Source organism: Rhinolophus ferrumequinum, chromosome 12, assembly GCF_004115265.2.
Source record: "Rhinolophus ferrumequinum isolate MPI-CBG mRhiFer1 chromosome 12, mRhiFer1_v1.p, whole genome shotgun sequence".
Taxonomy (NCBI): domain Eukaryota; kingdom Metazoa; phylum Chordata; class Mammalia; order Chiroptera; family Rhinolophidae; genus Rhinolophus; species Rhinolophus ferrumequinum.
The window spans coordinates 14214919-14236242 of NC_046295.1; the positions used below are offsets into that span (position 1 = coordinate 14214919).

The 21324-nt window shown below is 34.7% G+C and overlaps 1 protein-coding gene across 3 annotated transcripts in view; it reads right to left on the reverse strand.

The window, feature by feature from the left end:
- Window positions 1-21324, reverse strand: part of IFT74 (intraflagellar transport 74) — an 80830-nt gene that overhangs the window by 57977 nt on the left and 1529 nt on the right. Inside the window, exons 1-8 of one of the 3 annotated variants that reach the window (XM_033123037.1) lie at window positions 19721-19879; window positions 16424-16553; window positions 12994-13129; window positions 11179-11227; window positions 6658-6756; window positions 6436-6496; window positions 4380-4439; window positions 3124-3185 (exon numbers count right to left, since the gene is read on the reverse strand). In XM_033123037.1, the coding sequence (XP_032978928.1) occupies window positions 3124-3185; window positions 4380-4439; window positions 6436-6496; window positions 6658-6756; window positions 11179-11227; window positions 12994-13129; window positions 16424-16543 (587 nt within the window). In that variant the 5' untranslated portion in view covers window positions 16544-16553; window positions 19721-19879. Of the gene's footprint in view, window positions 1-3123; window positions 3186-4379; window positions 4440-6435; window positions 6497-6657; window positions 6757-11178; window positions 11228-12993; window positions 13130-16423; window positions 16554-19592; window positions 19880-21324 lie in introns of those variants that run through there. The other 2 variants (XM_033123036.1, XM_033123038.1) reach the window with 2 other exon arrangements.

Consider the following 21324-nt stretch of genomic DNA (forward strand, 5'->3'; position numbering starts at 1 on the left):
ATATAATTATGAATCAGCAAAGACTATATTAATCTCTTATATTGAAAAGCCTCTTATAATTGGATATGGGGTATTCAATAAATATCTGACTTACCAGACATAATGGTTTAAAATTATAATTACATATGCTTTTAAAAGATAACTGATTTTGACTAATAGAAAGCTATAGACATCAGAACTGGAAGAGAATCATTAGTTCAAGCAGCCATGTGAAACTGAATTAAAGCCACATGTCTAACTATTGCAATATTTTGAGGGAATATATTATAACCAACTTATTATGCATAAATGTTCCCTAATAAACCAGATGGTCATAACACACTAAATTGTGGTGCTAAAATAGAAGAGAATGAAACAGAAGTTTTTTACACCTGCCTTCTCAAGGTATAACATTTACTGCTCCCTTTGACTGAGGAGTATCAAAGTAGATCTTTGTGTTATTGAGATGTTGGCCCTCAGATTAACACATGAAATAAACTATTCTCCTTGCACATAAAAGTAAATTTCATAAAAACAAGTTTTGTTCTTAATTGAAATTTCTGCTTAAAAGGGTCAGAAGAATTTATTTCACTCAGTCTCAATTATAAACTATAGATACTAAGTTTTGAAACTGCTGACATTTTCAGGACAAATTGCCATATTTTAAGAACTTTTTCCATTGTGTATATGTACCACATCTACTCATACGTGGGATCTAAAACTGAAAGCAACAAAGGAACAAGACAAACAAACAAAGAAACAAAAACTCATAGACATAAACAACAGTTTGGTGGTTTAGAGGATAAAGGGACACGGGGGAGATGGTAGAAGAGGGAAAAGAGGGTCAAATATATAGTGATGGAAGGAGAGCTGACTCTGGGTGGTAAACACACAATGCAATATATAGATGATGTATTATAGAAATGTACACTTGAAACCTACGTAATTTTACTAACCACTGTCATTCCAATAAATTTAACAAATAAATTTTAAAAAATTGAAAAAATATTTTTCCTTAACCAAATGAACCAAACAGACATAAAATCCTATGACAGTCTTAAATTTATAATCTGGGAGTTATCACTTTGGATATAGTATCTATAAAACATTTATATATTAATATTTATAAATCTGACCAGGGTATTAAATCACTCTGTAGATAAATAAAATAAATGAGAACCTAAATGTTCTAAATGCTACAAGGTCTTCAACAGGTTTATTATTCTTATTCTTTAGGTACCTCAGAGAGCATTTTATATACAATAAGTGATAAATATTTACACTGAATGGTTTAAAACTAGAACACCAAAAAGGCAAGTTTTTAAAGTAAGAGCTTGTTCACCATAAATATGGACTTTTCTATGTAAAAGGGAAGAGACTTCCACTACCATTTTTAAGATAGCACTTTACAAGCAGCATAAAATGACAGATGGAGGAAAAAAGAGATTTGTTTTTAATAAACAGATGAATTATATATTTATCTTTGAAAGGTTTTATTATATTTTAACATCTTATTCTTCATCAAATATTTACTGTACAAACAGAGGTAACATGACAGTGTATTTGTTACAGAATTTTGGTAATTTTGGTTAATTATTATCCTTGCTCTCAAAGAGATTAATATTAATAAATTTCTGGGACAAAATGTATGTATGTACAAAATAGATCATCTTCTGTTTGCATATCCTTGGACAATATTTAATTAAGGTGAAGAAGTTGATGAAGAATAATTATGTTAACCACTGCTATTGTCTAAGTATTTGCATCCCTCTAAAATTCATGTTGAAATCCTAATCCCTAAAGGTAATGGTATTAGAGGGTGGGGCCTTTGAGAGGTGATTAGGTCATGAGGATGGAGCCCTCATGAATGGGATTAGAGCCCTTATAAAAGAGACCCCAGAGAATTCTCTAGACCCTTCCTCCATGTGAGGACACAGCAAGAAAGTGCCAGGTATGAAACAAGATGAGGGCCTTTGCCAGAATGGGACCATGCTGGTGCCTTGATCTTGGACTTCCAGCGTCCAGAACTCTGAGCAACAAATTCCCGTTGCTTGTAAGATACGCAGTGTATGATATTTTGTTATAGCAGCCAAATAGATTCAGACAACTGCATCACATCTACTTACTATCTTTCTAGGCATTACTGTCATGGCCACAGTTACCATGTTATTAAAGTCAAAGTTACTCGGTATTTGGTCTTTGACCAGATTATACATTAAGATGCACATATAATGCATACCTATGATATAGATTACAAATAAAACCATTAATTATCAATTAATAATTGGATAATGTAAGAAATAATAAAATACTGTAAATAGCCCACTAATAATACACCTTTCATTAGGCTGGGGATTAAATCTCATAATTCAAATTAGTTAAAAAGCCCAGGCTAAAATTACAAATGGCAGACATGAAGATGTTCTTATCCGTCTCAGATTTAAACGTCTAGAAGTAAAAATTTTATTTATCTAATCTATGTAGTAATTTTATTTGTACAGGATGTGGGTGCTTAGCAGTAAAGATAATAAATGTGTATAAAATAATATTTGTGTTGCAAATATTCAATACTTTTTAAATTAAAAAATGCAACAGGGAAAAACATTTTAAAAATTTCATAAGGAAATAAATGACTCAGAAGTTAAACTACCGGGCGTGGACAGGTGGCTCAGTTGGTTACAGCACAAGCTCTGGGAAGCAGGCTGCCAGTTTGATTTCCATGTGGGCCAGCGAGCTGTGCCCTCTGCAACTAGAATGAAGTCAACGAGCTCCCACTGAGCTCCCCGGTTTCCAGATGGCTCAGTTGGTTGGAGCACGTGCTCTCAACCACAAGGTTGCTGGTTAGACTCCTGCAAGGGATGGTGGGCTGCGCCTCCTGCAACTAACAATGGCGACTGGACCTGGAGCTGAACTGCACCCTCCACAACTAAGACTGAAAGGACAACAACTTGACTTGGATGGAGCTGATAAGTCCTGGGAAATACACACTACTATCCCCCAATAAGAAGTCCTGGAAATACACACTTGTCCCCCAAGAAAGTCCTGTTCCCCTTCCCCAATAAAATCTAAAAAAAAAGAACAAGTTAAACTACCTAATACAGTTCGCTTATAAATTGATTTCATTTCTAAATGGATTGTACTTACGCTTGTCTTTCAGTAAATATTATATCCATACTTTGTGTTTCTCGATCATTTTGAGCTTTAAGCTGAATAGAGAGATAACACAGAAGTTACTGATAAGAAATTACCATTAAAACAAATTATTGTTTTAAGATTTATTTATTCTGGTTATGAACTAATTGAGAGATTATTATAAGAATCCTAATGCCACATGCAAAGTGTAAAAAAAATAGTGTTTGCTTCAATTAACAAACCAGATAAAAAGAAACTCTTTTATACAGTCATTGTAATCTCACACCAAAATATTCATTGTTTTGTAGTGATTTGTCAAACAATCCAATGTAAACTTTATGTAAACCAAATTTCAAGGATTTATTAGGTGTTTAACAGTTGGTAATAATATGTTGAATTTATACCAAGTTTTATTCTTAAATAATTCAGTTTTACCTGAGTACTGCTGGTTGACTCTACCTGTACATTCAGCTCAGAATTTGGACCTACCCCAAATAACTGACAAAACACATAATTAAGTTTTTACTTTTTATACCTTGCATTAAAAATAGTTTTCAAATTGGGAATTTTCCTATGTTCTTAAAGCTAAGAAAAAATTCACTATATTAGCATGCTTTTAGAACCCCAATTCAGAAGAATCATTTTATAAATTTTATTCTTTCATAGAATAGTCTATGATTTTGCAAATAAAATATAAGGTATGCAAGTTATAAGTTGTATGTGATTTTCTTCCAAGTATTTATAAACAAAATAAGCTAGCTACTAACATTTTATTATTTTCTACCAAATAATGTAAGAATGTTGAACACAAAATATCATTTATCAATCAAAAGTAGCATTATGTCTGGCATCTTATGATAATTATTAATTTTTCTCCCTTTCTTATAAAATTCTGTAAAGGTGCTATAGTATCTCCAATGAGTACTCAGCTTCATTTGTGCAAATATTAAACCGGAAGTATTACAAACTAATTTATATACAAGGGAATGAAGATAGGGCTCCCTAAGTAATGCTGAGTACAAGACCAGTTCAAACATAACCTTTAGAAAGACACTCAAGTATCCACTTGAGAGAGCCAAACAACAAGAAGAAATTTTAAAAAGGGCAATGAAGGGAACTCCAGACTAATAGTGGTATTTAGAATCAGAGTAATACCTATTTCCAATATCCAGTCAGTCTATAAAGTTGTATGAAACTATTTCTAGATATAAATGTTTTGTTTTGGAGGATATGATCTTTGTAGATCCATTGTTTATACATTTTCTTACCATGTCGTAATCATTCATTACTTCTTCCATTTCAGTATTGGTATTAAGTTTATCGACCAACTAAAAACAAAAATACAAAAGAAAACACCACCACAAGCTATTAGTCTTTATATAAAATTTTCTCTATAATTCATAATATACATATTCATTCTTACAAATAATGAATAGTCATTTAAGTATTAAGTATTAATACTTCCAAGTATTTTGTCTTCTAGGATTAAGAAAAAAAATCTGAGCTACCTAAGTAAGTATACACTGTGCGATTGGCCAATCAATAAACTGTATTTTGAGGAATGTAAAAAAGTGAGCAGTAATGAACAACTCTTCCTGTACATTGTACCTTGAAGATAGCTCTCTTCTCTGAGATGTCTGAGCTTATAAAGAAGGGCCTAAAGAAGATAAAAGTTGGGGGAAGACCTTTCTTTCTTTCTCTTTTTTCAGGGAAGATGGGTGTTAACAGAGTTACAAATTTATACCAGTGAAAATATAAAATGATTTTCTTGGTTTTCTAAAAAGAAAAAATGAAAAACAGGATAAGGCACAAACAAACACTTATAAGCCTACTTCAAAAAGCAAGGCGATGACAGCAACAGCTAACATATTTACCTTGTGCTAAACACTGTTTTAAGTGTGTTATATGTATTATTTCACGTAATTTTCTTAATTTTCTATGAAATAGATATTATTGTCCATATTTTGCAGATAAAGAAATTTAGTAAGTTGTGGAGCCAGAATTTGAACAGGAAGGCTACTAAAAGCAAACTATTCGAATGTAATTGAATTTAAAAGATTAAGCTTTATTAATGTAACATATACTAGTACATATCACATTTTTACTTGTGATATAAATAATAAGTGCTAATAAGACCTAATATTTACTTCATGCTTACTATACACTAGAAACTTGGCTAAGTGCTTTTTCTGTATCAGACGTTAGCTCATTAAATCTATAAACAGGCTATTTTACACATTATGAATACTTTTATACTAAGTAATTTACCTAATGCATTCTAGTACAACTAAAATCCCTTTCATCTAATGTCATTTCATATTTTATAAAAATCTTCTCTCATATTTAGAACAAAGCATTTACTAAAAAATTTGCACTGAGTATTAAGCCAAAAAAATTTGCACTGAATATCAAGCCATACAAAATTTGCACTGAATATTAAGCCATTGTTATGGATTATATAGTCCAACAAATTTAAAAATTACAATATATTATATTAGGCAAAGTTTTGTTTATAAGTACAATATAACAATATCCAATAGGTATATCAGAATATACCTGCCCATTATAATAGAATGTTTCTTATTTTGTATATAACACTATTTTTAATAGTGAAATAAAAGTTTTTCTCTTTCATTAAGTCCAGACACCAATGCTGCCTAAATCACCTACGGAGTTGGAAGGAAGAAAATTCTGACACTAGAAATTTTCATGGGGCCAAGATCACCCTAAAGATCGGGGCAGTTCTCAACACTGCTTAAGAGGATTATTTCTTCTGAAAGTCCACATTAGGAAGCACCCTTGGTGGAGCTACGTTTATGTTATATACTCTATTTTGACAGAAGGCTAATACTGTATTTTGAATGAAACATATGGATAGAGGTAAACTGCATACTAAATAATTAAATTTTTAAAATTTCATGATGACAACACTCCATAGAAAGATAAAATGTTTTAAAGCAGTGACATTGTTAGTATCCAATACATTTTAGCTACTTTTAAAATTATTACTTTAACACTGTTGGGGGGAAAAAAAGTGTGTGCTCCCATATTTTTTAAGTAAATGTATTTTTTTAAAAAAGACTGGAAGAATATGTATCAATGTGCTAAGCCAAATTATTTCTGGGGAGGGATATGAGGGAAAAAGCACTATAATCTCTACACTTTCTATGTTTTTAATCGGTCACAATAAGCATGTATTCATGTATTACTTGGTATTTACAATAACATATTTTAATATGCATTTTAAATTATATATATTTAAATATATCAAGCTAAAAGGCAATGAAAATATTCAAAGAAAATTCTCTAAGAAAAAGCAAATACCATGTTGTAGTCTGCTAGTTGTCCTTGCAACTCTTTGATTTCAACAGCTAAAGTCTCAGCTCTGCAAGCATAAAATAAATCCATTCATAAACAACAAATAAGCAAATGAACAATATGAACATTACCAATAACTACAAATTCAGTATTAAACTCTTCAAATGCATTACATTAAATGTTACTAATAAAAAAGATCGTGTATATTTTAACTGAAAAATTACTCACCTCTTTTCATATGATAAATATACTGAATTTTCTTGATTGTACATTTCTATTTCTTTCTGAAGTTTATTAATTTCGGATGTAAGTTCACTTATTTTACTTCTAAATTAAAAGAAATGAGAAAATCAGCAATACTTCTAATCCAGAAAAGACTTTCTAGTCAACTGAAACAAACTTTTCATAAATGTGTAACAGTAATATATAAATGGTTTTGTGAAATGTCACTAAAATAAGAAAAACAATTTAAGTGGCTTATTTGATTAAGAATGAGGCTTATCCCAACTGATAAGAAACTGACATAGATTCTTTAATCATTAAAAAAGATGACACAGGGCCAGAATGGAAACCTAGTCAAACTGATACAATCTATATAGACAGAGTAGATGTCTAAGAGCTCCTGCTACCCTCTCTAGGACAGGGTACCTCAAGAGTGACATGATTGACATTTTAGGTCACTAAATCATACTTTGGTAGGGGGTTGAAGGGCTATCCTGTACACCATAGAGTATTTAATAGCATCCCTGGTCTGGACGCTATTAGCATAGCCTCCCAACCCCAGTTCTTATAAAAATGGGTCTAAAAATTGCCAAATGTTCCCTGAGGGGGCATAATCACCACCAATTGAGAACCAATGCCCTAGAGTCAAACAACTACACAAATAGTTAGAACTACTATTTGATGCAGAATCACAAATCCTGGAGAAGAGAGGCAATGCAATTAAGAGAAATATCTCCATTCTCTTTGCTTCTTTTGATTAAAAAGTGGCTGAATTTAGAGCTCCACAGAAATATACAACAAAGCTTATGAATTAATTAAAATTAGCCTACATTTGTATCAACTGACCAAATACTTACTTAGGTAAAACTGCACTAACTGTGAAGATAGCAAAGTAGGTAAACTCTGTGCTTGCCTCCTCTCACGACCACATCAAAATGACAACTAAAATACAGAAAAACTATTCAAAGTCCCCTGAAGTCTAGCTGAACATAAGTCCTATAACTAAGGACATACAGAAGAAGCCATGTCGAGCCGGGTAGGAGGGGTGGAGATGCAAAACAGGCGAGGCCCACACCCACATGTGGCAATTAAATATCGGGAGGGATATCTCGGTTGTGGAAGTCACCTCTGAGGAGCAAGGGGTCCCAGCCCCACAACAGACTCCCCAACCCCGAGTTCCCTGGGAAGAGAAGTCCCTATAACTTCAGGCTGTGGAAACCAGCGGAGACTGTGGCTGAGTGAGATGGAGGGCTGCTGGAATCCTAGGCGTCCCTTGTAAAGGGCCTGTTCATGGACTTACTTGCTGACAGAATCACTTGCTCTGAGCTCCAGGGTGAGGGGAGTGCCAGGAACATACAGGGAGGATCCAAATTGTCTGGCTACAAGGTGAGGGCTGGAGGGGCAGCTTTCTCCCCTGTTTCTTTGTTAAGCCCTACTCCCAAGTATTTGGTCAGTTGATACAAATGTAGCTTTGTTAAGCCCTGCATCAGCATGCAGATGTATCTGAGTCTCCAGCAACCTGGCTAAAACCATTTGCCCCATCCTGGTGACTCCCTGAGACCCCTTCCCACCCAACTTTCGGGCCCCTTCAAGCAGCCTCTAGCGGCTTTTCCATATAAATGGCCTGTCTTGACTCATGCTGCAAATGTTCTTAGAATCTCTCAAAGGTTCACAAAACCCAAACAAACAGCTTCTGGCCTAAACATGTCCCATACCTCTTGCTGAGCAGTGCCAAGCCCGGCATTAGTGACAGCCAGCCTCATTTTGCAGCTTAACCTCTCTCAGGCACCTCCAAGGCCAGCACAAGTGGCAACCATCTGCAGATCACTCTGTAGCTCACTCCAAGAGGCCCTGGTCAGGGTACAGGCAAGCTGACCTTGGCCTGCAACAGAGTTTCTTGGCCTCCCAAGAAACTCCAGAATGAACACACCAAGAGGCCAGCTTCAGATCACACCAGAGCACCACCCAACCACATCCATAAACAACACACCCAAAGGATAGATGGGAAGGCACCAGATCCCTGCTAAAGCCAAATCCTGCTTCATAGAATCAGCCTCTGTACAACAGCTCCTCCATTGTAGTCACAGCCAGTCCTCACAAATAATCAACCTGAGTGTCAGTCCCTCCTATTGACATATAAACAGTAACTAAGGCTCGACTACAACAGGAGAGAACACACAACCCACACAAGGGACACACCTGGAGCACGCAGCTCTGGTGACCAGGGAGACTGTGCCACTGGGTCCCACAGGACACCTATTACATAAGACCACTCTACTAACACCGAGAGACACAGCAGCTCTATCTAATACATAGAAACAAACACAGGGAGGCAGCCAAAATGGGAGACAAAGAAAACACGTCCCAATGAAAGAACAAAGCAAAGTTCCAGAAAAAGAACTAAACAAAATGAAGAAAATCTCTACAGCATGCACAGTTCAAAACATTGGTTATACGGCTGCTCAATGATCTTCAATAAAGAGACAGGAACATAAAATAGAGATAAAAATATAAAAAAGAAACAGTCCGAAATGAAAAGTACAGTGATGAAAATGAAGAATACATTAGAGAGATTCAACAGTAGATTAGATGAAGCAGAGAATCAAATCAGCGATTTGGAAGTAAGGTAGCAGAGAACACTCAACCAGAATGGCAAAAAAAAAAAGAATCCAAAAAATAAGGATAGTTTTAAGGGGCCTATGCAACACTGTCTAGCGTACCAACATTTGCATCGTAGAGGTACCAGAAGGACAAGGGAGAGACCTAGAAATTGAAAACGTATATGAAGAAATAATGACGGAAAACTCTTCTAATCTGGTAAAGGAAATAGACATCCAAGCCCAGGAAGTGCAGTCTCAAAAAGATGAACCCAAAGAGGCCCACACCAAGACACATTATAATTAAAATGCCAACAATGAAAGAAAAAGAAAGAATCTTAAAAGCAGCAAGAGAAAAGCAGTTATTTACCTATAAGGGGGCTACCAGAAGACTGTCAGCTGATTTCTCAAGATAAATTTTGCAAGCCAGTAGGGATTGGCACTCACCATTCAAAGTGATGAAAAGCAAGGACCTACAACCAAGATTACTCTACACAGCAAAGCTATTATTTAGACTCAAAGGACAGATAAAGAGCTTCCCAGACAAGAAAAAGCTAAAGGAGTTCATCACCACCAAACCAATATTACAAGGAATGTTAGAGGGACTTCCTTAAAATGGGGGGGAGATAAAAAATATGAATAATATAATGGCAATAACTACATACCTATCAACAATTACTTTCAATGTAAATAGATTAAATGCTCCAATCAAAAGACTTAGGATGGCTGATAAGAAAACAAGGACCATACATATGCTGCCTACAAGAGACTCACTTCAGATCGAAAGTCACACACAGACTGAAACTAAAGGGATGGAAAAAGATATTTCATGAAAATGCAAAAAAAAAAAAAAAGCTGGGGAAGCAATATTTATACTAGACGATACAGACTTTAAAACAAAGGCTATAACAAGAGACAAAGAAGGAGCCGGCAATTTCACTTCTGGGTATTTATCTGAAGAACAGTGCTATCGAAGGGACATGTGCATCCATACGTTCACTGCAGCATTGTTTACAATAGTTAAGTTATGGAGGCAACCTAGACGTCCATCAATAAATGAATGAATAAAGAAGAGGTGGTACATATATGCTATGGAATACTACTCGGCCATAAAAAAAAGAATGAAACTTTGCCATCTGTGACAACATGGATGGACCTAGAGGATATTGTGTTCAGTGGAGTAAGTCAGACAGAGAAAGACAAATGCCGTATGATTTCACTTATATGTGGAATCTGAAATACAAAACAAACAAACAAACAAAACGGAAACAAACTCATAGACACAGAGAACATTTTGATGGCTGCCAGATGGGAGGGGCGTTGGGGAGATGGGTGAAAAAGGGGAAGGGATTAAGAAGTATAAATTGGTACTTTCAAAACAATCGTGGGGATGCAAAGTATAGCATAAGAAATACAGTCAATAATATTGTAATAAGTATGTATGGTGTCAGATGGGCACTAATCAGGGTGATCACTTTGTCAGTCTAATCACTATGTTATGTGCCTGAAACAAATATAATATTGTAAGTAAACTTTGATTAAAAAATAAAAAGTTATTTAAAAAATGTGCACTGATTAATGTTCATAAATAACTACATACATATTCCCTTTTATTAGATGTACTGGGGATATTTCAATAGTATGAGTAATATATTTTGGAATAATTAGTGAAAGAAACATAAAAGGTTATTCTCATTTGATTTTTAAAAAGTGATCTTGAAATATGTAGTTCACAAACATGGAAACACATAAAATTTAAAATCTCAGCGTGACTGCATATACATCTATTTTGCAGTACAGACAAATTATGCAAAACTTACGTTAGAATACAAAATAATTCTCAGAAATCAACAGACACCAAATTACATTAAGAAGCATCACAGTTAAAACTCAGTGATTAGGCATAGAAAAAAATGTTTATTTAACATACCGAAGAAGTCCAAGATAGTAAGATTTGTCTAAAATTTGCCTCTGGGGACCTAAAAAAATTTTTAAAAATATTAGTGTTCAGTTTGGAAATGTCACCAAAACAGGAAATCCAAATCACAATCAGAATTACACTCCAGAATTCTCTGATAGTCCTCATGAATGCCCCAATAAATTTGATAATCAAGAAGAATTATTGAAATGAAAAAGAGAACTCCTATCTTAGCATCATAAAATAATGGAAGCTTGAATTAAGACCACAAAGATGGGACTACAAATGGGGCTTGTTCAGACACAGACTCTACAGGTCAGGTTGCCTGAATGGAATCTGGGGCTATAGGAGTCTAGAACAGTGCTATCCAAGAGACCATCCCGCAACAATGGAAATATTCTACATCAGCACCATCCAGTAAATGAGCTACATGGGATTACTGAGCACTTGAAATATGGCTGGTGCTACTGGAGAACTGAATTTTTATTTTAATTAATTTAAATTTAAATAGCTGCATGTAGCAACTTGCTATCATAATGGACAGTGCAGATTTAGACTGCATTTCTCAATGCAAGCAAGAGATTATGATTTTTCATAATTTGTTTCAGAGACGTTTTTAGTAACATGATCCTAGATTTCAGAAGGACTAAGAAAGTACTCCTAAGTTAAATGTCCCAATACTTGTGAGTGGTAAGGGTATGGAGTGTGAGGTCTATGCTGAGAAGAGGGAGAGAACGTCTTATTCGAATGGGAAATGGGGCACTAGGGTAAGTAAGAACAAAAGTCACAGCAAGTAGTGGTGTATCATGGTAACAGTCAGAATTCTTTCATGTAAGGCTTTGAAGTATATTGGTAAAAACTGACTATCTTAAATGATATTGGTTCTGTTTTGAAGGAGAAATTAATACAGTAATAAATAAGCAGTGAATCCTTTATAGAATTTCAGTATGTTTCTACCCCTAATGTTTGTAATAAGTAATATTAAACACACAAGCATTTCCATGAATATATCTTTAAAGACTAAACAACTATATAATTTTGCCTCATTTTTCACAGTATTGACAATTATTAAGCAAGTATTTCTAAATGGTTGATTTTTATTATTTAGTGAGCTAAGTGTATAACAATACAATTAAGAAAATTTAAATCTCCTGAAAGGTATGATATATTATAAAAGGTAGTATGCTATCTTATAATTAACTTTGCACCAGTAGAATATCTTCATCTCTGATAAGTCATTTGCCACAAATACAGAAGATAAAATACTCATTATAAAACAGTTCACCATGCTTTATGTATATAACAGATCGATTTTTTTAAATCATAACATATGGTGTATTGTTATGCCTTTCTAAACACATACTGAGGCATAATGACATGTTAGCTCGTTTCCTTATGTATTATAATGGAGTATTAATTATCAGAAAAAGTAACCCTTCTTGACTTCTCATAAATACACAAGTATCTCAATAGTGTCATTTTGATATAGAAACAATCAAACAGTATTTCAGAACATTTCCATATAGTACTAGAAATAGTTTCCATTCCTGAGCTTTTCTTCAAATTATTTCAAATTTCTTCAAGTTGCAGCAAAGCTCCATGTTCAGAAAAATGCAGATCAAAATAGCTCATATATGTATTATATATCTCTCTAGGTCACAATGTATTTTCACATTCATTCTCTTATTTACCCTTCACAACAGTTTTGTGCATCAAGAAGTAAGAACTGAGTACAATAGCCTCTTTCATCTATAATTCTGTTTAGTATAATAATATGGAATTATAATACTTCTTATACAAAATATACTCATTTCTGAAAATAGATACCTTTAATTCCAGTTTTCATTCCACTCAAGCCTTGCTGTGTTACAGGACGATCCGCAACTTTAATTTGAGAAGACAGAACTCCTCCTGTCCCTATGGCACCACCACGGGAGCCTGGTCTTGCTGTTCCAGGTGGCATCTACATAACAAGATTTCAGTTTCCGTAAACTAGAAAAACACTGTATCTCTACTGTTGTTAAGATTTCACCAACAAATGTCACCCCGATAAATTTAACAAAAATTTAAAAAGACTGCAAAGAGAGTATTAAAATTTTTTTAATTCGATATAATTTGGAAAATATTCCTTATATTTTTGAATATTTGAAGTGTGAAATATTATTAAATAAAATTCTTTAAAATTTAAAATTCTATGTATAGACATTATTTATACTACCCCAAAACTGGAAAGGAGCTAAATGTCCACAGTTGTCCTCATTTAACCATAAACCCATAAACTGTAGTATGTAACAAAACAGTTTACAAAACAGTATTTATAATTTTATTTTTGTAAAACAAAAAGTCTGGAGGATTATGTAAAAAATAGTAACAATGTTTATCTCTATATAATGACACAGTTCATTTTTCCTTTGCCCTTTTATATAACTTGATGTTTTCGGCATTATCATAATAAATACATATTACCTTTAAAATCAGGAAAAAAATAAAGAAATTTTCATTTTGAAAGAAGACTAGCTACAATTCCATCACAAGATAACCATGTAAGTATTAAAGAGCTTGCATCATTCAGCAAACATTCATATTATTACTTCACATGATTCTCTTTTTCAGGTCTGCAAAATCCAATATAATATTATACACCCTGAGAAAAGGACAAAAGACTCCTTTCTTGTACAGCCATGGGAAGGTATAAAAGACAACCTGAAGCTGTTCCAAGATATCCTTCTGTTTATCTTCCTTTCCCTCTTTTCTTCTCCCCGCCCTTCCAAAGAGTAAAGTAGTAGATTAAATATGTAGCAGGAATTTTAGACAGGGGTTGGCTTTAACCATTGTCAGTCATTATGTTTGTTTTTAATTCTCTTAGCTGGTAGCCTCTAATCCTATCAGCTAACATAGTTCTTGAGTGATTCTGAGAATTACTTGGTAATTATTTTTGAGTATGGGGACCAGTAACAGTAATCCACTCCGGAGAGTATATTGTACACAGGACCGCTGTCAACTACAAATTCAAACGAAATAAGTTTAGGGTTTTCCTGAGTGAACCTTGTAAGAGAATGCTAAATCTCTCCCTTTGTAAACTTTTAGATTAATTTTCTATTTGACTTTATGCAAGAATAATTATGACAGCGACTCAAATAACTATGCTACTTTTAAAAAAAACTATCCGAATGAAATGTAGAAGAAAAGTATGAATTAAAACTGCTCACATTAAAAAGAATAAAGTAGATATATATGCATTCACATGGAAATACATTTTACAATATATTACTGACAGTAAAGGACAAGATAAATAAGAATGCATACAATATTATCTTCTTTTTGGAAAATGCTAAAACCATACAATTACATGTGCATGTGTTAGTGTTTGTAAATAGACAGAAAAAAGTCTGGAGGGATACATGTTACACTGTTGACAGTGGCTATATCTGAATAGAAGGAAAGAACTCTGACATTTCCCCTTTGTTTGCATGTTTTACAATGAGCATTACTATTTTAAAACCGCAAACATTAAATAGGTAAAGTACCTGGCAAATAGTAAATGGCCAATAAACGCCAGATTCCTTTTATAAATATTTAATTAAGAAGCATAAATTCTTACTAGAATAGTAAAGATACCCTAGCTTAGTATCGTATATTTTTGAAGACTTTAGAAAAATCATTTCAGTATAAGTTGGTGATCATGTTGATAATATTACCTCAAACTCTACAAAAATCACAAAAATTTAAGAAAATCAACTTTAACAAAATTATTTTCTCCAAAAATTGCTGCTTTTTTTATGAATTAAACACAGGACCCAACATTATCTCTAGTTTGCAGTTAGCCTATTGTCTTAGCTTAAGTACCTCCTATGCACTTTATGAGGTAGTCAAAAACCACCTGTTGTGAGCATCAGAGAAATTACTATGACTATTTTGGTGTATTCATTTCTTTCCTCGTACATATAAATGTACACTTCATGTTCAATTGACACCACACTGCTTTTTTAATTTATTATATAGTAATATAATAAATAAAAGGTATTATAAAGATATATTATTTCCTCAAATATTCTTTAAAATAATTTTTAATGGCTATCTAATACTCTATTATAGGGATAGACAAATATCATAATTATTTATGACACACCTGTTGTAAGGTCCTTTAGGTTGTTTTCACATTTCACTATTATAATTATAATGACAATGCAATAATTATCTTTATAGGATATTATTCTACTTGGAATTATCAGTTTATAAAGTTTATCCATTTTTTTCTAATGTAAGTATTTTTCTTTTACTGATTCACTGATTTATGATACTATCTTACATTAAACTCCTAACATTTACTAGAGTTTGTTTCTAGGCTGCTGTGGCAACAACATTGTTTTACTTATTATTATAATATATTTTTATATTGGAGTATAGTACTTCTTCTTATTTTTGCTATGTGATTGTTTTGGGTAAATTTTAGAATGGTTTTATAATGATATTCACCCCACTGTCCCCAGAAGAAATCTCATGGAATTTAGTTGGACATAGGATTTATAGCATTAACATAGAAAGAGCTCTTGCAAATTAGTAAAGTTTCCTTTCTCATTTTAAGATTCTGAACTGTATGTATGACATATGTATTGCAAATATTTTTACCAGTTTGTCATTTTTCTTTTAAATTTTTAATGATGTTTTCAAGTTCTGTAAATTAAAATATAAAAATACTTTTCTGTATTTGGTGTTTGTGTAATTTTACAAAAGCCTAGCTCACCCAAGTATATATGAAATACTTGTTTATATTTTCTCTTAGTACATTTATCATTTTGTTTTTTAAATATGAAGTTTTAAAAATATCTAGAATTCTGTGTGAGGGAGGGATTAATTTCTTAAAACAATGGTTTACTTGAATGCACTACTGAATACTACATGCTTTTCTAACTAATTTGAAATGCTACCTTAATCATTAATTAAATTCTTACGTACTCATATGTCTGATTCTGTTTCTGGGCTACTTCATTTCATTTGATTTTGGCACCAATATACTGTACCACTTAAATAACTGTAGCCTTAAAATACATTTGAGTATCAACATAAGCAGGCGTCTTCTCTCTATAGTGTCTTTCAGACATTCTCCCATATCTACACTTCTCAATGTTTTCCAAGAAACAAACACAGATGACAGAATACTCACGGAAGAAAGAACAAAAAATAATCTCTTATTATAGACAGGATTTCCAACTTCTACCAAGATAGATGCCCAAGAATTCATTTGTTTTAAACTTACTCCAGTTGCCACTCGAATATTTCCTGATGGGGGTCGTATTCCAGAAAGAGGCCTTCCTGCGAACCCAATTCCACCTCTTGAAACAGGACGAGCTGCTGAAGGTTTGTGATTACTGGCCATTGTCTGTTCACTGTTTGGAAACAAAGAATAGTTTAATTCTCCTTTGATATATTGTATAGTAAGACACTAGTGACCCACATACCCTTGCTGCAAACATTTAATCCATGATGACTTTCCCTGCAAATTACTAGGTACCAATACAAGGCTAACCATGCTTTAATTTTGTTCAAACTTGACAGTAATGTTCCATTTAGAACCACAAAATCATTTACTACAACATGCTTTCCTCGTTTCCCTATTATCAAAATGCAAGCCCCTCTAGTAATCTATGTCTCCTGTGTTCTCATTCCATATTCTAGTAAGTTTTCTCTCTCCTGACATATAGGGCATCTTTCTTCTCTCCCAATCTTTGCTCTGTGTTTTCTGGTCCATGGTTCACTCCCTTATATTCCAAATTCTGATATCAAATACTTCCTATTACTCTTTGTTTTAAGAGAATGCTGGCTTCCTCCCAAAACACTTTTGGGAGCGAAGGCTGTTTCAGCTTCCTCTCCCACAATTCCAAAGCAAAGAAGAGTGTATGGCACTCTCCTTGCTCCCTACTGTCACTTTAAAAACATTATTCTTTCGAGTCTTTAAAAGAAAGAAACAGGATTCTCTTCCTTTGGAGATCAGGGAATGCAACCATATCACCTTGGTCTTTACTGGTTGCTTCTATCTAGGGACCTCTTTTATACCTAGTTCAGTCTCTATTCCAGTCACACTGACATTCTGATGACTTCCATATGGATACTGGACTCAATATCTAAATTCTAGCTTCACCATTTCCTGACCTAAATTTCAGTAACCATCTCAACTCCATTTCAGTCATTAATAGCCATGGCGAGACCTAGGGCTTGTCATCATCTAGAATTACTTCATCTCAGATATCTTAAATGAAATATTTTATTCTTTGATCTTAAGCTCTCCTCTACTGTTTTCTCATCTTAGTCTCACTACACTACTTCCTTTAAACACCTAAGTGTATTATCATGTTCAGTTCTTTCCTAACCTTAAAACTTAATTTCTTGATCATGAAATCACTTTTAACTCTGTCCCATATATCTTTTTCCTAGGCAGCCAAACTCTAAAGAATAGCTTACATCCACCATCCTCCACTTTTTCAATTTCCACTATCTCCTTGATTCCTACTATTCCATTCAAATGGACCCTGACAATACAACTAGGGATATAAATGTCATGTTACTGGTATCCACTCCCACATGAAATCATTTCCACGACACTCCCCTTCTGGTTCTCCTTTTTCAGTCCTTTCCTTTTTCAGCTCTTGCTCTTGGTAGCAACTCCTAGTCACACAAGTCAGAAATTTAGTCCTTGATTTCTCCCTCTACTTCATTTCCCGTAGTTAATCACATAGTCCTACTGATTTTATTCCTAAATGTTAACATGTACTTCCTCTCTATTACTACAGTATTATCCAGGGCCTCATGGACTCAAGCGGATTATTATCTTGGTCTGCCTAACTGCTCCCCTTGCTAACACACATCTTGTCAGTTCTCTTTCCTAGGAACTCTTCCATACGGGTCTATAACCACCCCTTCTTCAATTTGAGGTGATACGCATGTCCTGTACACCACTATGCATCCTGGGCACATCTCTATTCCAGTACTTATCACACCAACTGAAATGATTTGTTCAATTATTTCTCTCTCTTGAGGGCAAGTACTGGATCTTATTCAGTTTATGTCGCCAGCACCTATCTTAGTGCCAGGCAAACCTTTTTCTTTTTTGTACCTTCTGAATTTCTCCCACATGAAAGCGTTACCAATTACAGAAATTTACTAAATTATTAAAAGTGAAAAAAAAAAAACATTTCTTAAACTAAAATGGTTTTCTCAGTTTCTATATTCCACACCCACTCCTTGCATTGCTTTTCTTCTATCTTTCATTCTTTTCTTATAACTCCAACTTTGTTGACGCATCAGTCAACGTCTCCAGGTCTGTCCTTTAAACTGGGCATGAATTTTAAGTTTTCAAGTGTTATTGGAAATTTCTATTTAGATTTCCCATTACCACTTTATACTGAATATGTTCACACGAAACTTAAAATCTTTCCATTCCAACTAGCTCTGTGATTCTATGTACTTGCCATTTTGAACTCAGTGGACAAAGCAATGGGATTATTACTATTATTATCATTTCAAATGGAAGAGTTTCATGAAATGACTTTTTGGGGGCAGATAAGGTCTATGATCTAAACAGTTTCTCCCAAAGAAAGCTAATACAATAAACCTTTGTTTCCAGAAGAATTAGTCAATATTATTCTAGCTTTCCTGATAACTAGAAGAAAATGTACACTATATCAAATTTCCACCTGCTTTTCTTTGCCACTGCTTTCCTACAGTGAAAAAAGCTTAGCATTACAGTTGTCCTAGGGGGTAAAAGGGTGAGGCAGTAACAAATATACCACTAACTCAGGGGTTATTCACTAAATATTCACACAATCCCTGGAGATTATTCACACATACTCAGAGAGGCAGCCTGGCCTTTGGTTCCGGGAAGACGAGGGATACAAACTAGTTCTGACAGTTTACCAGCTACATAATCCCTTCTGGGTGTGTTTCCTCATCTGTAAAACAGAAGTGTGCCAATGATCTTTACCTGGCAGACCTGCCGTGAAGATTATAGAAGAGTATACATAAAACATCCGGCTCCTAATTATTGTTACTATCATTATCCGCCCCGAACCAGTGATTTTTAACATATATAAAATAGTGGAAAGTTGTTAAGTCCCTCCTGCTTTGACCAACAGACAGAAATCTATCATTATTTTGAGTCAACTCCCTCCGCCAACAGTGAATTGTGCGGCCCTTGGATTCCTCGCCTTTCGTCTCGCCTTGGCAGGTTTACTCAAGGAACTGTTTGAGGTCTCAGCGCAGGCTTTGCGGACTAGAGTTGGGAGTTGGGAGTTGGGACTTCCCTGGCCTGGCGATGGGCCGGAGGAGACCAGCTAAGAGCCGAAGAATTCGCATCTGTTTTGTTTGGAGCGCATCAGCATCTCCAAGGCTCCGGAGGGAGGGAGGAAAGGATGGGGTCTGGGATTTCTCACCTCCGCCGGCGCGGAAGGAGTGAGGCAGGTCACAGCGCTCAGGTTCACCACTACAGCTGAGCTCCCCAGTCAGCCCCGCTCTCGGATTCGCTCACTCTCGACTCCCCGCACACTCGCACGCAGCTTACCTGGGCCCTCAGGCCTAACCACTAGAGGCTGCGCGCTGCCCTGTATCCCGGCAACGGCGGCGTGGCAAGAGAGGCCCCTCCTCTTCATTGGCCAATCCTGGGCTTCAACTCCTCGCCACCACCAGCGAAGCGAGAGTGAAATGCTCTCGCGAGATTTGAGGACGTGTTTTCTCAGTATCTCGGGGCTTTTCTGGAAGGGGTGGAGAAACGGCGAGTTTGTTCGACAGGAACGTTTTATTTGAAAACTTTGGTTTCTCTATAATCAGAGCAAACTCTGATTGTGTGCCTGACCTGAACTCACTTCTACCGAGTTTTATCATGTCGCTATGTAATCTCACTTCTGCTACCGTGTAATACGTTGTTTTTAGTAAGAACTGTTTGAAGTTATTCCGTGGTGGTAGGGAGCGTTGTACATACAGCCTTTTTACTTCTAATCAGTGGTAGTTTTCCTTCCGGTTAAGACAGCGTCAGCGTTCACAATACAACATTAAGTATGAGAGCGATTCTGGTGACATCTGTTCCTCCTCCTTTCGTAGAAATCTTTGTATCTTTACGCTTCCTTTCAGAGTTCTTTTGATTCAAATTTGTGAGAAAGACTGAATTAAATGGAAAGTGGTCTTAAAAAGATTTTTAAATCAGTGTTTAAAAAACAACATAGGAACTACTTCGTCTCAAATTCCACCTCTAATAAAGTAACTTGCAGTTTGTTTTCTTCCTGTCTTCCTATAGACAGAACTTAAATGTTACTGCAGTTATAATCATTATACATACGTATTGGACTCTTAACATTTTTCACATTATTTCCAACTTTCATATATTATTTATATCCAGACTTATTCTCTTATTTGCTTTCCAGTAACTTAAAATCAATACAATACAGAAGGGAATAATGTTATGTGGCTTATTTCTCAAAGTTTGTAAAAACTTTTTCATGTAATTGTTCATTTGAACCCAAACCTATTTGTAATGGTCATTGTTATCCTTTCGTCGCTATAGTGAAGGTAGAATTTGCCACCCCAAAATATGACACTTGGTCTAATGATTATTTGAGCTGAAGGAAACTGACCACCTCCCCCCACCAAAAAAAAAAAAAAAAGAAAAAAAACATAAGAAAAGCTCTTTACCATTCGTCTATTTGTTTAGAAGAGGACATCGTTTTCAAAGGTTTCCTTCTTGCCTCTCTACCAGTAAGGACAAAAGTAATCACAGGAGACAACTTTAGACTTAGCCTGGAGACTACACTGGAGGGACCTGCATAACAAACTTTACTAACTGTCCTATCTCTACCATTAGTTCCCATATATTTGCCTTCCCATAATTTGCTACCTCTAAAGACCTAAGGGTCCTTTTCTTTTGTTACTTCTGTAAACATTAGGTTTTTTTCTTTAAGATGCTATATAAGCCCAAACCTAGCTACCTCTGTGATACCATCCTTGAGTTTTCCCTTGTACATATGATATACTTCTTTGTTTTTCTCTTGTTAATCTTTTCTTATAGAGCTCCAGCAGAAAACCTAGAAGGGTAGAAAGAAAAAGATATCTCTTCCCCTACAACCTTTAATGATTCACCTATTCCATACATTGTCTCCAAGAGAAGTTCCTGAC